The sequence below is a fragment of the Protopterus annectens genome, chromosome 4.part1 (genome assembly GCF_019279795.1).
Source record: "Protopterus annectens isolate FY-2018-M chromosome 4.part1, PAN1.0, whole genome shotgun sequence".
NCBI lineage: Eukaryota > Metazoa > Chordata > Ceratodontiformes > Protopteridae > Protopterus > Protopterus annectens.
In genome coordinates this window covers 891702459-891721070 of record NC_056734.1, presented here as the reverse complement: position 1 = coordinate 891721070, position 18612 = coordinate 891702459, and the positions used below count along the sequence as shown (strand labels likewise).

Below are 18612 nucleotides of genomic sequence, written 5' to 3'. Positions count from 1 at the left end.
TCTGTGAATGTAGTTACATATTGATCCCAGTATTTAGAGTGTAGATAAATGGATTTATATATATTGAGGTTTACCAGTTTGTAGGTTTTGGAAAGCATTTTTTCTTTGCTAGTTAGGCTTTCCATAAATTCAGTTAGTCTAGTAACTTCCTTTTCATTAATGTGCTGAAGAAGTAATGCTCCGCTTTGTTGTTTTTCTCATTCTCTTCTTTCATATGTTGTCTGGTAGCACTCTTATAGATATTGTATTTAGTTCTTAGTCTTAGACTTTTTTTTATACTTAGGGGATATTTTGCATTTCTATCTGTAACTATTACTGATGTATCCAGTTGTCAGCTATTACCTGATTTGTATCTGTTACTCAAAATCAATAACATTTTTATTGAAAAAAAAATTGTCCCTGAATTTTTCCAGCAAGTATATGTACTTTCTGTCTATGTGACAGTAAGCCAGTAAGTACATCAGATATTTTTTTAACTGGTAGTACCAGTAGATAAAAATCTATGCACTACAAATAGTTATGATTGGGTCTCACCAATCATAATCAATTATTATATGCTCTTGACATGGATCCCAAGAACCATCTCTCTAGCTTTATGTATTAATCAGCATAGCAAGATGAAAGAAAATGGCATAATTTACTCATGTTGCATTAAATGGAACAGAGTCAGAAGCGAGTTTAGTACATCCGACAATAAATTTTTCTCAAGATGGCAAGAACAAAGAGCAAGGAACTAAAGGATCTTGTAGCAGGATGCATTACTATATGGATATAAAACTGGGTGAGAATAACAAGTGAAAGATTAATGATTAGGAGAAGGATATGTATTCGTCAGCTCACATCATTTCAGATTTCACCACAGTGCTTTAGGAGGTTGCTATGATTGTTAAAGTGTTTACCTTACAAATACAAGGGGTAGGGTTCGATTCTCACATGAGGTAACTGGCTAGGCTTAAAATGGCCCACAAGGGCAGTTAGCCTAGTACTAATCTATGAACAAATCACTTTACAAATTAAATAAAAATCAAACAAACAAATGTTAAACAAACAATAATAAAAACAGGTTAAGTATATACTGTACTAAATGAAATAAACATCAATATATACTTGAAACAAGCTCTTATGATGATAATAAAGGTATACCATCCCCCACTCTGGAATTATAGATAAGCTCACTAAACTAGGTATAAATCCCTATGTCACAAGATGGGTTGCCAACTGGCTCACGGACAGAACCCACACTGTGAAAGTAGCGGATTCCAAATCCGGCATCAGTCCAATGACAAGTGGAGTACCACAGGGTTCAGTCCTGGGTCCTCTCCTGTTTGGTATCTACTTCTCTGAAGTGCAGGCCAGCACAGAAGGTCTTTGGCTAACAAAGTTTGCAGATGACTGCAAACTAGAAGCCATAATCGAAACTCCTAACGATGTGGACAACCTACAATAGGGCCTCACTGAGACAGATACCTGGTGTCAAAGCCATGGCCTGAAGCTCAATGCCAAAAAGTGTATTGTCATCCCCTTTGGTAAAAACTCTGTACCCATGAACTACCACATAGCTGGTAGTCTACTTAATGCCGAAAATGTGATAAGAGACCTTGGGACACAGGTGGACAGTAGTCTCTCCTTTGATAATCACATTGCCACAGTGGTCAGGAAATCCTTCTACGTGGCTCATCTCATCACAAAAGGATTCTCATCCAGAAAAAAAGAGGTCATTGTTCCCCTCTACTCATCACTCATTAAACCCTTTATAGAGTACAACACCCCTTTTGGTATGTACCTCACAAGACATCTACAACAACTGGAAAGACCACAGAAGTACCTCACAAATAGGATTACTGGCCTCAAACAGATGCCCTATGCAGACCGTCTCAAAAAACTTCCATCGCATATTGCCTACTCAGGGGCGATCTCTGCCTAACATACAAAGCTATGTCAAACCCAGAGCTGTTGGACATGCTCCACTTAAAGAAATCCCAATCCCTCCAAGCTACATGCTCTAGGGACCTAAACCTTGTCACCACAATAAACAGAACATGCTGGAGGGATAGATTCCTGTCCCAGAGACTTCCCATACTCTGGAACAGACTACCTATCTATGTCAAACAGAGCTCCTCATTAGCACTCTTCAAGAAAAATATTGATGATTGGATGGGAAATGGGAAATTCACCCCGGGGATCACTTCTGTGGCTCTGCTCGACAGGGGCACAGGAAAATAATTTTCTTGGGTGGCGAAAGCCAGGGTACATTTTTTGGCTAGGCTTGCATGGGCCCTAGGGCCAATATCCTAGTACCTACCTATGAACCTATAAACCTATGAACAAAGAAATTAAGCTAGTAACAAGGGCTTAGATTTGTAGGAGTTTAAGTGTAAGCAAAGTCATGCAGGTGGTTTTGTGTGCTCTATATGGCTGTGCTGATTTATAGTACCCTAAAAGCTCACTAGCACAGATTCTGTGCTACCGTCCAGTAAAAGGTTTTGATGCCATGTGCAACTGTGGTAGTCTATAGGCAAAACCTACTTTAATGAATCCTTTTCGCATCTTAGTTAACTGCTGTGAAAGGAAATGTGTGCATTATTGTATTGTTAAACATTTTATAACATACATCAGTGTGGTCCCTGGGCAGTATTTTGTTTTTTGTAATTTTGTTTTGCTTGAGCACTGAGTTCACCTGCTTTAGCTACCAGAGGTTTTGGTCTGGATTCTCATAAGTATGCATGCAGTACTTAACATAAATGCACAACAGTACAAAAAATGTGTAAGTGCATGTAGCAGTTCAGCCACCTGCACCTATGTTAGCAGGGAAGAAACTGTGCAAGGTGCAAAGGTGTGGCTTCACCTTACCCAGATCGCTGATCCAGTTAAGTAGTTGAAAATGTGTGGATGAGAGGGGATGAAGGTGTATGCCTTACAGCTGTCTGTGTGTGTGTGTGTGTGTGTGTGTGTGTGTGTGTGTGTGTGTGTGTGTGTGTGTGTGTGTGTGTATGGGTGCCCCTGTGTTTGATCTTCCATGTACCAGTGCAGATGGTGGAGCAACCAGCTGAGCAGTTGTTTCATTTCTGCGCATATCGATGAACAGCATTATCTTAGAGAAGTGCAAATAACCCTTCTTGTGCAGAGTGATTCATGATTCTCTGATACTGCCTATACATCCATGCATAGCAGGGATTAGTACTGGGCTGTTTTATTGCTATTATAACCAGATGAATAAAAAACTGCAGTGGTCTGTCTATTCAAGATATCATTGGTGTGTTAAAGAATATGGATATGCCTTCAATAAACTTTGAAATACTAACAAAGCAGGTAGAGTGAAAAGTGGCTAGAATCGAATGAAAAAAAGTACAGAGTTATGCACAGGCATGGGGTTGGGGAGATGAGCAATCCAGGAATAAAGTACAGGGCAGGCATGTTGACACAGAGAAGGCTAAGGAAGAAAACAAAGTTCTCTTTGCTGTTAAACTCAGTGACATAAGGCAGTATCAGTAAGTGCAGGACAGCAGGATGCCATTTTGTGAGGTGAAGGTAAAACTCATAAGAGGCAGGTACCATTGTATAATTGCACAATGTACTGCTAACCATACAGCTGGCATATGACGCACTCTTCTGCAGGTCTATCCCTGAAAATAACATTAGCCTGACTGACAGTGTACAAACAAAAGATGATAAATGGATATAGGGATGGTGGAATATAAAGAAAGGCTGAAGGCACTGGGTATTGTTAGTTACAGGGGATTATGATGACTGGAATTACAATACAGACTGATAGCTTGGTGCAAAGGATCAAGACTATGGACTGTTAACATCATCATCCTGTAGTCCTGAGTTTGAGTCCCTTAGTTTTCATTTACCTACTGAATGACTCTGAACAAGTCACTTGCTCAGGCAGTGTTCCTGAGCTGTCCGTGAAAAGAGGAATTTTTCTTAGAGAATTTCACACTTAAAAATAGGCAAAATAATTAGGAAAATATGGACTCCTTGTATTGTAATGGGGCATGCAAAATAATTAGAAAAATATGGACTCCTTGCATTGTAATGGGGCTGGCAAAATAATTAGTAAAATATGGACTTGTTTTATTGTAATGGAGCTGGCAAAATAATTAGAAAAAATATGGACTCCTTGTATTGTAATAGGGCTGGCAAAATAATTAGTAAAATATGGACTCGTTTTATTGTAATGGGGCTGGAAAACTAATTAGTAAAACATGGACTCCTTGTATAGTAATGGGTCTGGCAAAGCAATTAGGAAAACATGGACTTCTTGTATAGTAATGGGGCTGTCAAAATGATTAGGAAAACATGGACACCTTGTATAGTAAGGGGGCTGGGAAAATAATTAGGAAAATATGGACTCCTTGTATTATTGTAATAAGGCTGGTGATAATGGCAAGTTAAGATAAAATGACAACAAGAGAAAAGAGAGTCAACTGGGGGGGGGGTGGAGGTAGGGAGTTAAATCTACCTCCTCTGCTATATATTTTGTAAAGTTTGTCTTTTTATTGTCCTTACATTGTAATTTTGCTTGGGACTCAAGCACCTAAATAAATTTGAATTTGAAAGCCTGAAATAGAAAACTGCTTAATGAACGAGAGAGAGATGTAGATCCCTGAAAAACCTTCACAGAAAAACTGATGAGCATATACTTCAACTGAGGTAGTTGTGAAGGGAGATAAAAGATATATTTTTACAGTACTAGATGAATGAGAAGGCCTTCCTTGGTGGGTCCTGTGCTGAATTCCTCTCTTTCCCTAGTAAGAAGTTGGGATTTTTTGATCGTGCATACCATGTTGAGAATATCTAGTGCTGACTTTCACCATGATATAAATAAGCATAACGCTGAGTCCACAAGGTCATCCCTAGTAATAAGCATAACGCTGAGACCACAAGGTCATCCCTAGTAATAAGCATAATGCTGAGTCCACAAGGTCATCCCTAGTAATAAGCATAACGCTGAGTCCACAAGTTCATCCCTAGTGACTTGCAAGTAGCCTGACTCACACAAATCTACACCAGCTAGGCTGTATTTAAGGACCACCCAGATGACACAAGAAAACTTCTGTCTCATCAAAGAGTGTCTTGTTATAGATCAGCTGATAGAGCAAGAGTTAATGTGTACCATGCGACACTGATGACTGTATTTGAAGTTCAGAAGGCAGAGATGTAAGACACTATAGTAGTAATGGAGGGCTCTCTCCTTGAGTAGTAGTTCAAGCTATAATGTTTGGCGAAGGTCTTGGTTAAGGTATACACCAAAGATCTCGGAGAAAGTCTTGGTAAAGGTATGCATCAAATATTTTGGTAAAGGTATGCACCAAAGATCAACTGGCTGTGGGACAGATGTCTGCAATGGAGTTAGTTACTTCTCTAGTGGAGGAGGCTCTATCAGCAACATTCATCAGCAACTAGTTAGCCATCTGCTAGAAAAATACAATGCACTGGCAATCTACTTGGAAAGTATCTGTTTCACAGCTGTGAGCTCATCATTCACCACAGTGGATAAGACAATAAGCTCACCTATCTTTCTAATCTTCTGCAACCATCATCGGGTCATTTGAGTTTGAGACCACTGTTCAAAGCTACATGGGGATGCAAAACTGCTCAACTGGCTGATGCTAACCCCAAACCCTATCGTTCACAAAGCCATAATGACTAGAAATATCTGGCACATACAGCCTGACCAATGAATAACTAAGGCACACATTTTACAGGTCGTAGGTCAGGGTCACCTACAAGCTGGCCAACTGGAATGGCACAAGGTTCCAGTCCTGCTAAACAGGAAAATGTTTTCCCTTGCATGCATAGTCTTCCTGAGTGGAGGGCTTCCTAGCAATCTTTGTATCTTCTAAGACAGTTTCACTAAGCAGAGGTTCATAGGTTTATACTAGGCTATCTGCCCTAAGGCATTTATAAGCCTAGCCCAAAGTTTTGTGGCTTACACCACCCCTTATATGAAAAAATACTGTGCCCATTAGTTTGTTGTGCCTCTGTCCAGCAGTGACACAGAGATGATTCCTGGGATAAACCTGTGATCTCCCATCCACAGGTCAAGATTTCTCTTGAACAGAGCCAGCGAGGTGCTCTGCCTCACATGGACCGGGATTTTATTCCACAGCATAGGGAGTCTCTGAGTGATAAATCTATCCCTCCAGCATGTCCTATTTATATCCGTGCTAAAGTTTAAGTCGCTTGCTCTATTGGTTTTGGTGGATTTGGATTTTTTGAGGTGGAGCATGTCCATTAATTCCGGGTTGGACATGGCCTTGTATGTAAGGCACATGTCACCTCTGAGCAGACGGTATGCGACTGAATAGAGCTGGAGTTTCTTCAATCTGGCAGCATATGACAGATTTTGGAGTCCCTTTATCCATTTGGTGAGGAACTTTTGGGGTCTCTCCAATTGCTGCAGATGTCGGGTGAGATACATCCCGAATGGGGCATTGTACTCGATCATTGGTCTGATAAGTGAAAAGTACAGGGGAACAATGACCTCACTAGATCTGGATGTGAATCCCTTCATGATCAGGTGGGCAATGTAGAAGGTCTTTCTAACCACTTTAGCAATGTGAGTGTCAAAAGAATGGCCACTGTCAACCTGGATCCCCAGGTCCCTGATAACCTCTTCTGTGCTTAGTGGATTGCCACCTATATGGTAGCTTTGGGTTACCTTGTTTTTCCCGAAGGGTATGACTATACATTTTTTGGTGTTTAACTTCAGGCCATGGCTCTGGCACCAGCTATCTGTTTCCGTGAGTCCCTTCTGAAAGATATCCGTGTCCGATGCACTTTCCACTATGGCACCCAGTTTGCAGTCGTCTGCAAACTTTGTCAGCCAAAGTCCTCCCATGTTGGCCTGTACTTCTGAGAAGTAGATGCTGAACAATAGGGGGCCAAGGACCGAGCCCTGTGGGACACCACTTGTGACCGGCTTGGAGTCTGACATAGCGCCAGCAACTCTAACCCTGTGGGTTCTGTCCTTAAGCCAGTTTGCAACCCATCTTGTGACATATGGGTTTACATTTAAGCTGGTAAGTTTTTCTACAATACCCGAGTGGGGTATTGTGTCGAAAGCCTTTGCAAGGTCAAGGTAGGCTGTATGGACTGCCTTTCCATCATCAATGGCCTTGGTGACTGTTTCAAAGAAGTCGACCAAGTTCAAAAGGCATGATCTGCCCTTGACGAAGCCAAACTGGGTCGGGTCCAATGTCTGCAAGCCCCCTATATCTTTGTTTATGAGCTCCATTATGATCCTCTCCATAGCTTTGCAGACTAGACTTGTTAAGCTTATGGGGCGGTAATTACCAGGGTCCGTAGAGGCACCGCCTTTGTGGAGTGGGACCACAGTTGCCGTATGCCACTCCTTGGGCACGTATCCTGTGGTAAGGCTGAGATTAAACAGCTGCATATGTGCAGGTTTAATTCCTCATTTAGCTGGTGTAGCACACAGCCGGGGACACCATCCGGTCCCATTGATGCTGTGTTTTAACTTTAGAGAGAGCAGCTTTCACCTGCGCATTTGAGATGTCTGGGAGGCTACACTCCGCTGGGATTGTTATCTCTCCTTTAGGGGGGGAGAGGGGGGTGAAGTTTGCACTGAACCTGTCTGCCAGTATGTTGGCAATGTCTGTGGGTTCAGTGATTTTTGTATCATTTTGGACTAATTCTGAGCATATCTGGGAGTTTCCACCCAGGTTCCTAACATAGCTGAAAAAAGGCCTTATGATTGTCCTTTGAATCCATGGCAATTTTTCTCTCAAAATTGGCCTTAGTTGATTTTATGAGTGCTCGTATTTTTTTACTAATAATGCACATACAGCCTGACCAATGAATAACTAAGGCACACATTTTACAGGTCGTAGGTCAGGGTCACCTACAAGCTGGCCAACTGGAATGGCACAAGGTTCCAGTACTGATTAACATCCATTCCAGAGGAAGGAGAACTTATCCAACAGTACCATCCCCTTGCACTGCTCTACTATGCAGAACTGGAGGAGGGCTGTATTATCTTTTGTGGGGAATAGGTCAGCCTCTGAAATGCCCTGCTTTCATATGACAGTCCAGGCAAAAACACAGAATCTGCAGATGCAGGAGAAGGCTTGTGGAGTGTTTAGAACACCTAGCAGCTTGTCTACTTTCTTAGGGTTGTGAACTGCTGAAAATGTGATGCTTCTGTATATATCCCACTGCTAGGCAAGCATTCTCCTTAGAAGGTACAAGCATGTACCCACCTTTTGTGGTTGTATACCACATAATGTACTGGTTCTCTGACTTAACTGTGTGTGGGGGAACCCCAAAAGAAAACCTTTAATGCCATGACTGTCTAACATTCTGGATGGTTGATGTCTCTAGGAGGACCCTGCTTATTGCACTATGTGTGTGCCGATGTGGGCAAACATAAAAAAACTGAAGTATCTATCTACGGAATCTTCTGGGATGAATTTAGTTGTGAGTAGACCTACCCAAAGTTTGGTAGGAATAGTCCATTACTCCAGAGCTAGGAGACAGGAGCCTGATGTCAGAAGGTCTGTGATTACACAGAGGGTCTGTAAGCACTGACAGCTTACATTTCATCATAGTATCAGAATCTTTATGTGTGGAAATTGGACCCTGATGACTGTTGGTACTATCAGGTCCTGAAGACATAGCAGAGTTTAAGCCTGGAGCCCAAGATGCATCCTTATCCAAAATGCAAAATCCATGACACCCTGGCCCCTCTTCCATGATAGGAATTACCAGCATAGGACTGTGTGCAAATATAAGTGTGTGAAAGCTTCTCTCTTAGGAAGAGTTAGAGAGGACTTGTTCAAGTTTATAATTACCCCAGAGATTGCAGTTATGGAGCTCACACTGCAGAATATGCTACTAAGTAGTACCCTCACTGGGTTACCAGAATCAGTTTGTCCAGATTAGGAAACATGCAGAGCTCCATTTCATGCTAGGCACTGGACATCATGACCAATACACTGCTAAATGCTTTTGTTGTTGCAGCAGGCTGTGGTAGCAATATTTCTACAATCATGGTTTAGAATCAAAATGTGCCTATATGAAACTGGATCTGTTGGGTCTTTACCATCTTAAGGTATAACAGCCACCATAGCTTTCTTCCAGGATGTTGGTACTTCTTGTTTTTTTTAAATACTGTTAAACAAAACCTTCCAGATCTCTACCACTTTCTTCCCTCCTAGCTTCCAAACTTCCACAGGAATGCCATCTACTCTTGGAGACTGTACTATAGATTGGTATACATCACCATTTTTATCTCATCTCCTCCTATCCAGCTAGTAATTGAGCCTCATCTACGAGTTATTTTAAATATTTAATTCTTCCATAAGCATTTCCATCTGTGCTTTTTCTTGATTTCTGCTTTTCTCTGCTTTATAACAGATTTTCATACAATTTCTAAAATATTTCTAATACCTTTGCAGGATCTCTGTTTTCCTTGTTATAGGCTCCCTAAGCTTGGCAACAACTCTTTTTAATTTCTTTTCCTGAGCAATTGTGTTAAAAGATTTTGTACTCTGGAATTATTACTAAAAAGCAGTTGAAAACAGCAATCTTTCTAAACTCATACATATATCAAGGTAGTCTGTTATTTTCTCTTTAGTACTTACTCTGCAGTTGCACCTCTTCTTGTTTAGTGAGATTCCCCTTACTCTGCAATATTTTAACCTTTGTTAGTTCTACTGAATTCTTGTTACTTCTTAGCTATATATTTTCCTTTTATTTCTACCCTATTTTTAAACTCTACTTTCATTTTTCCCACTCCCTGTCTATATTTTCTGCAGAAATTTCTGTCTTCTCTAACAACTCCTGAATAATTTCCACTATCCATTCCTTAAATTCCTCTCTTTTATCAGATAGGTGGGAAAGCACCAGTGTCTTGTTTTTATTTCATAATACTACATTTTTATTTTAGTTATTATTGGTGCATGATTTTAAATAGTTATTGGAGGCATATCAAAACTTTCATTTAAATCTCTATGTTCCTGTGAAATATAATTTCTGTCTAGCCTTGCCCAGTTTTTATACTTTAGGGAATAATATGTAAATTCTCTCCAAGCTCTTACTTCCAATGAATTCACATCTTACATACGAAATATGTTCTTAAATTTCTTCAAAAATCTACCTTCTTTTGTTATATTTTTCCCTTCCAGGCCCCCGATACATCCTCACTGTTGCAAACCAAATTCCAGTCCTTCCCTAAAAGTAATATTCCCTGCTGAAAGCTGATTATTTTTTACAGAATTTCTTAAGCTCCACTGTAGCAGTTTAAGGTGGAATATAACTACATGCCATTGTGATCCTCCTTCCTTGCAGGTGGCCCCTTACTAGTACAAAGCTACCATTATAATCTTTTTACCCTCTTCTTTCACTATCGGAGCTCCTCTAGTAATATAATAGAATCCTTTTAATACAAGATATTTCATCCTATGGTATCTCCATAAATATGGGTACTGATGAACCAGTTCATATGTGGGTATACTGTTTAATAACTAGCCGTTGTTTTATCTTCAATTATTTTGTATCCCGAAAAAAACAAACTTGAAACTATCTCAAAATGCTCCACCACACTGAAATATCCTTTTCTAGATTTATCAAAAAGAACATAATATCATGTACAAATAAGGCTAATTTTTACTGAGTATCGAACTCCTTACACCACTGAATGTGTGAGTACCTTGGAAGGTACTGTTTTTGATTATTTTAATGTGGGGGGCTGTGCCCCCTTACTATATATACTAACTCTAGGATCGCACTACAATGGGGAAAGGGCATATACCTTTCAACGAAATGAGTTTCAGTCTAGTGAGCTTTCAATCAAGTGACGTAGACCCCTATATATATATATATATATATATATATATATATATATATATATATATATATATATATATATAGAAGGTGTACCATCAAAATGTCGCTGCTGAAGTGTGCAACAATGGATATCAGAAAGTAAGTTTGCGCAGTTTGTATGTGTGAAAAAAAACATGCCGCATACACAACAGTGAATAGTATTGTGCATTCGCTGTTGTGAATTCCGCATATTGAGTGGAGATCGCACTATAGTGAGGACTGGGAAATGTTCCCTTTCCCTCACTGTAGTGCAATCTCAGAGTTTGTATATATAAGTAGCAGGGAGTGTGAAGGGTGCAGGAGGCTTGGCCCCCCCTGCAAAATGCGTGTTGTACGGCACCAGATGTGGTGTTATGTTTGAAAAATGTCGACATTTTTTTTCATTCGTTCTTTTTCTCGGTCGCTATCATAAGTTTTGACAATGTTTTTCGAGTACGTAAGTATTCACAACAAACATGTTCGAAATTATAGTAGTAAACCTATATATATATATATATATATATATATATATATATATATATATATATATATATATATACACTGAAAAATTCAGAATGTCAAACACTTTCTCAAAATGAAATATTATCGAATACCTGGAATATTACAGTTTTACTCCAGGAAATGAACCACTTGTCCACCAACACATGAAAAGCAAACTGAATCAAATCAAGCCCATCCATGTGGGGGGCTTTGCCCGTACACCCCCATGTGAGGGGCTGCACACCTCACATTCCCCAACTAAATATACCAACTCCAAGATCACACTATAGAGGAGAAAAGGGTAAGGTTTACCATGGTGGCCCAGTGGTTAGTTTCCTAAATTGAAATTGTGATGTTCTGGGTGTTTGATAATATTCGATTTTGAGAAAGCATGGTTTCTTGATACACTGTCGAATGCACAGCTTGTTAACAGCTATTTCGCATGTTAAAAGCTGTTGAATGCATATGCAGGTAACTACAGGATGTACTGAATCAAAAAATAACAATTCTGTCTTTCTTTATGGGTGTTTTCCTTGTCTTTCCAATTATGCGGCCATGACGTTGGTATATGTAAGGTGTTGGGGCAGATTCTCCTTGTTGAGTTTTGAACCCTTCATGGAAAACATATAGTTTACATGCTTTATTGCTTTTGCTTTGTTAATCACAAAGGAGGAGCTTTGTATTTTCTGTTTTAAAATGTGTTTAGTTTCCTTACATTTACTTTGGATTCTATGTGTAGTTGATGTTTACATCTGTGAGAACATGTTATATACTCTAGATATGTGAGTTATTATGAGCAATACTTTGTTCCAGATTCTCACAACCATTCTCTCAAAAGATTTGTGGAAATGCTTCATTTTTTTATCTCTTAGAGACTGTCTATCCTTTATGAAAAGAGCAAATGCCTAACGTTTTATCATATGGATGAACTATAGCCTCACTTTCATTCTTTTTTTTCAAATAATTTTATTCCTTTTTACATATTTATAATATATACATATAAAGGAGGAAGAATGATTCAAAACATTTTTACATAACAATAGGCATTTTCAAATCATCAGAAAAATGAACTTCAAAATTGGTTTTCATTATCTTAACTATGAACATTTCCAATTTGCCCAACAAGAAGGTTTTATAATACCATTTTCAGAGCTTAACTTCTATACTTTTTTCATTATTACATGGAATAGTGGATAAGAAGAATTGTTCTACTACTGGGATAGCCTTCTGTTGCCTTGTGACCCTGATCAGGATGAAATAAGTGTCAGAAAGCGAATGGTTTTATGTCTTCTATTGTCTAAGGATATAAAACTTCTAGTTTATATTTATAGCCTATTTAATTATACATCTTAAGAAAGAAACCGATGATTGGTAGCTATCAAAGTTGTATTCTTGTCTCTGAATTCTGACACTCACCCTGTATTTTTTAAACCCATCTTGAATATCAATTTTGAAAAGATTAACAATGTAACTTAATGGGAAATCAAACCCATTGTTTTTTTTTAATTATTGTAGACTCTGCTACTACAATGTGTATTTTTATAGATAAAAAGTGTAACATTTTATAAAGAAAAATTACATATCACCAGAAGTTCAATCATATCACATCTCATTATAATGGTTTACCATTTAATAAATATTTTTATATACCTGTTGACATAAAAATATCATCAACATCATCAGAGTCTCGTCTTCGACCAAGTCCTACTGAATAACTCCTTGGACGTCTGCTTGTAGAGCGTGACAGGCGTTGCTGTGTGAATTTCAGACCTGCAGTGAATAATTGCAGTGAGTTCAGTATAACAACTTAGTTGTATTATCACAAGCATGTCAGACAGTCTCACTGTGAAACTATTCCCAGAGAATATTCTAGCTATACAACAATAAAAGCAGCAGGATGTGTTGTTACACAGATGGGATGCATCACTTTTGATTATTTTAATGTGGGGGGCTGTGCCCCCCTTACTATATATATACTAACTCTAGGATCGCACTACAATGGGGAAAGGGCATATACCTTTCAACAAAATGAGTTACAGTCTAGTGAGCTTTCAATCAAGTGATGTAGACCTGACACAATGTGGCAATAAGAAATCCTAAAAACTTTATTTTAAGAAGTTATATTATGATGCCTAAGTGGATGAGCACCTAAATTTTAACTATCACATCACCTTAACCAAATCAGAGGTAAACACTGTGCTATTCTGCACAAACAATATTTCTCACTTCGTGTCTAAAGGAAGAATGGTAATATGAAAAGGAATGCCACTTGCCCAATTTGAGTACGACCTCACTGTAATTTCTGCTGCACCAAAACAAAACCTTTCATCCCACCAAATGCTGACAACCAAAATTTTGTAGATTTCTCACCCTTGCCTCAAAATGGGAGCACAGCTATTCATTCCTGAGACAAAGCACATTGGCTACCAGTGTATCTAAAGTCCAGCTTGCACCTCTGCACTCACTGATAAATTCTTACATCAAAATTAATATATTTTCCTAGCTGGTAGGTTAAATAGTCCTACGGTGTGTGTGGCAGTGAGCATGTGAGGGGCTGCATGTGTGAGTGTATGAGTGTGTGTGTGTGTGTGTGTGTGTGTGTGTGTGTGTGTGTGTGTGTGTGTGTGTGTGTGTGTGTATGCATGTGTGCATGGAAGGCCACAATAGGGTGGTTAGTGAGTGGCTAAGTTACAGTTTCCTATCAAAATTTCGAAGGCTCATTTTAGAAAATCTTGTGGCTGAAAGTTAGTTTTCAAAGTTTCATAATGCCAAACTTGAGTAATATGAAATCATAATAACAAAAGTAAAGTTTGATTCATTATTATGAGTTTGGCGTTGTGAAGGGAGATTGCGGTACAGTGAGGATTGGGGAATTTACCCTTTTCCTCACAGTAGTGTGATCTTGGAGCTGGTATATATAATTTGCAGAGGGTGTGGGATGTGCAGGAAATATGATATGTCGAATGCTGAATGTCATTCATCGTGTTATCAACGTTCAACATTTAGGCTAAATGTTTTTGTTTTCAGAATTTTATTTTGTTCTTACAAATTATTTTACCTTCAAAATTTTGATGGCAAACCACAGGTTACATGTGTGTATGTGTGTGCGGGGTTGCAGTCAGACTTTCATACTCCTATATGTACAAGCAATGGCTGCAACATTGGGTTGGGGGACCACTACCATCCAGGGATAAAGATGCGGTTTGGAGTAACACTAGGCACTGGGGTCATCCTTTATCATTGTGCCTTAATGGCACTTTCACATAGCATAACATAGCTTGGGCTAAATCACTAGATACAATACATCTTTTCTCCAATGTAGGGCAAGCTTGGTGTTGGTATATATATATCAGGCAAAGCCCCCTGCAGAAAAGGAAGTTTAAAGCTGATGTTTAAAGGAGAACAGCAGTATTTGAGAATTGCTCTTCTTCTGAATTTTCGATCTTTATTTTTTTTGGTCGGCACTTGGCGATATGAGTACTAACATTTCAGCAGGGAGTCATATTGTATACCTCATGCCTTGCATGCACTTCATTTAAAAAGAAAAGTGGAGTGGGGAATAAAGGTACTAAAAAGGATTTTAACCCTATACCCTCCTACCTTCCATAGATGATATTGGTCCACTGTGCCACCAATAGGCACCATGGATATAATGTAAAACAACAGAAGTGTAAAAAAAAAAATATATATATATATATATATATATATATATATATATATATATATATATATATGTGTGTGTGTGTGTGTGTGTTTGTGTGTGATTGAGAGAGGAAGAGAAAAACTGTCATACAGTAATAAGCATTCAGTATTCCAATTCTGAAAGTGTTCAATGAGAGCATCCTAGATGATATTAGAGAACAATAAAACACCAACATTTAGCCATTTTTGTGCTCTGATGTGCTTCTTTACCCGTATTTTGCACCTCAAGTGAAGATGGGATGGGTTCCAGTGTTACTGAATCTACTGGTCCAATGGAGGTGAACACAGACACAATATTGCAAGACTTGCTGGTCTGAATAGCCTTCAAACGGAATTTTCTAGAAGACCCTCCAAAACAAATAAAAGATGAAATTAAGTTGAGACAAACATCACAATGCAATATAACATTAACTCAGAATGTTAAAAGTTATTACAAAAAAATTGCACCACATATTAATTCATCATAGTGACTTAAACATTTATTACATTGGCTTTTCTTATTTCTGACTTTTGGTAATTAAAGCATTTTGTTGATAACATTGTTTTGGTTTGTGGAACATCTCTGTAGGGTGGCATAATTATTTCCTTAACATTTATCATTTACAGGTTACTTATTCACTAACAAAGACCCACCAAAAAGGAGACTGGGTAACAATCACTGATTTAAGTATTGCTTGGGAAAGGGATACCATTATGAAAAAAAAAAATGCTTTGATTCACTATTGAGAGCATAAATATATAGCATCTGCTTTACTTCTATGAAAGGACTTGTTTTTCAAAAATATAAAATGCAAATATACCAAACATTAAGCAGTAGGAAACCATGTGATAAACACATGAAAAAATAAGAAATATAATCCTAAAATAATATTAGTGTTTTTGTTTTGCATTACTCAAAAATGGCAGTATTCCTTAACTGCAAAAAGTAGCAACAAGTTCTTGATAAAGAGTGTTGTTTTGTCTGACAGAACTGAGTGCAGAAAGAATATGCTTCTAGAAAATAATACTAGACTGGATTCATAAACAGACCAGACACAAGCAGTACAGCTGTGGCAAAAAAGGGCCCTGTAATACAATTGTGAAATCCAGCGATTCAGAAACACATTAGCTAGCAATGCGAAAAGACCTCATTGTCAGCTAACATGCACATCTGGCAATCACACTGGCAGCCCATGCATTACGTTGGCACAGGCAATCGCCCCATTAACTCTCAAACCACACGCACACACACATGCTCACACATGCACACATCTCCATACCTTTCCGCTACACCTGAGTATAAAGAATGTCAGTGATTTTACCTCTTTTAAAAGCCATATCAGGGACATGGATGAATGTAATCAGTCAATAATGACAGGCAATAGAGGTCCATAACTGTAGTCTTTTAGTTGAAGATTCCTGCTAAAAATCTTTTGTTCTATAAATTTGAAAGTGAGTTAAAATACTGTTTAATACTTGTAACTGGTGTCCTCCCCATATTACAAAGAATGCAAGTTACTCTAGAGGAAGTTGTGAGGTATGAAATCCCCGCCCCACTACCACACACACACACACACACACACACACACACACACACACACACACACACACACACACACACACACACACACACTCACTCTACCTATCCTTTAACTAACCCCCTTCAGCAACCACTCAAATAGACAGACACACACACACACACACACACACACACACACACACACACACACACACACACACACACACACACACCTGATACTACTTACATTTTTGCATGTTCCCACAACCACAGCCACACTCATATAAGTACACACAACCTCTTCCCTTCCCCTACTACATGCCCACTAAACTCCCTAACAATTACTTGAAGTAAAAGTTAAGTGTGAATGCAAACTTTTGGCTGTAAGACTTAACACAGATGACAGTGGCAATTTATGCAGCAAAACAGTTCTTTGAATCACTTGGCTGCACAAATTATTTACAGCAGACGTTTTTTGCAGGAAGTACATGACTCATTATTATATGATACTCTCTCCTAGAATACCTCATTCACATTTGCAGCAAGTCTGAGAGACAACCCACTGAGTTGCTTCACCTTCTCAAGTACAAGCACCATGGTAGGGTTGTCTCTGAATTAGAAATAGTTACTGCCAGGAGTGACATTTCTGAATCCCAGGGCTGATGTTAGCCAAAGGGTTGAACATTCTGTAAAAGACAGTAAAAAGCAAATTTTGCTTGTAATGTATCTGACAACCATTGGCAATTGTCACTTACTTGATGTGGTTGGATTAGACAGCCGGTGACTATCACACCTACAAAAAGATGAAACATTTTGCATAAAGACATCTGTCTGCGTGTGGTACAAACTCCATAAAATGTGGCAGAATTTTCCATCCTACTCAACTCCACATGTATTGCCTCTCCTTTACTCAACACAGCAACCGTTTACAAACCATTATGACAAATTTCCGTCTCTCAATCTCACACTAAATTGCTTTTTCACTTTTTTATCCTCAGCCTACATTCTTGGCTCGCAAGACAATCCCTCTTCTCTCCATCTTGTTTCCTTAAATGATTATCTTGATAGCTTTAGGAATTATAATGTAACAGATTATTCCCCCTTCTATTTTTACTTCCAGAATATACACATTAAAAGCAACCTGCTCATACTCCATCGCCATTAGATTATTATTAGTTTGGTCCCTCTCTTCTGGATATCTTTCAACAATATGATTCCTTTTTGATGCAAAACATCCAAAGCTGTTCTCAGCAAAGGACTGCATAAGAAAGGACAGTGTCAGACATCCTGAAGTCTACACCATGACTATGGGCAAACTTAGCATTACCAGACTATTTGGTTCCTTTCACAGTTTCCTAAGTTATTGGATTGAAATAACTGATTCTGGTGAACCACAAGCAGACTACATCTATAATCTGAAAGGTGTGAAACAAGAAGGAAGTACACATGGTAGCTCTGACTGATTTTCTGAGATGATGAGTCATTTGTGAATACTTGAGAAAAAAGGCACAGGGGACACTGTCACTCAAGAGCTGTCCAACCTATTACACTTCAGAACTACAGTAACATCTCGCATGAAGGTTTCTCCATCAGAAATGGCAGTCTTCTATGGGAAAGGAGATGTGAGTTAATTCCAATGTAGTCAATCATGCACAAGCAAATTCTTTTTTACCCAGAAGATCCAGGAGGCTGATATCCAAGAAAGGAACAGTCATAAACAGCACACAAATTCCAGGCAACTGACAATTTCAGAGGGAACAATTAACCTCAATGACCTGCGGAGTTTGACTATGGAGGACAGGGGCAGAAAAAGTGAGTGCTCCATCCGAGAAACAATCCTACCCCCTTTTTCAGCAGACAAGATAGAAAAACTAAATGGACATTTGAAACTAATCCCAATGAACTTCAAAATATTCAATTTGACTGGCAGAGCTTTAACCAAATGTGAAACCGAAGTTTTACAAAATGTTTTTTCTTTTATTGCAGCAACTAGGTCAGACTTAGTGCAAACTATTATAGATTTGAAGGGTTATACAAAAAAAAAAAAAACTAGAAAGTTTTATTTAAGGACAATATTG

General features: G+C 38.7%; 1 protein-coding gene across 2 annotated transcripts in view; it reads right to left on the bottom strand.

Moving 5' to 3' along the window:
• VWA5B2 (von Willebrand factor A domain containing 5B2) overlaps positions 1-18612 on the bottom strand; it is a 1682718-nt gene that overhangs the window by 96047 nt on the left and 1568059 nt on the right. For both annotated transcript variants that reach the window (XM_044070629.1, XM_044070630.1), the window contains 2 exons: positions 15247-15384; positions 12985-13104 (listed from right to left, as the gene is read on the bottom strand). In XM_044070629.1, the coding sequence (XP_043926564.1) occupies positions 12985-13104; positions 15247-15384 (258 nt within the window). The remainder of the gene's footprint in view (positions 1-12984; positions 13105-15246; positions 15385-18612) is intronic.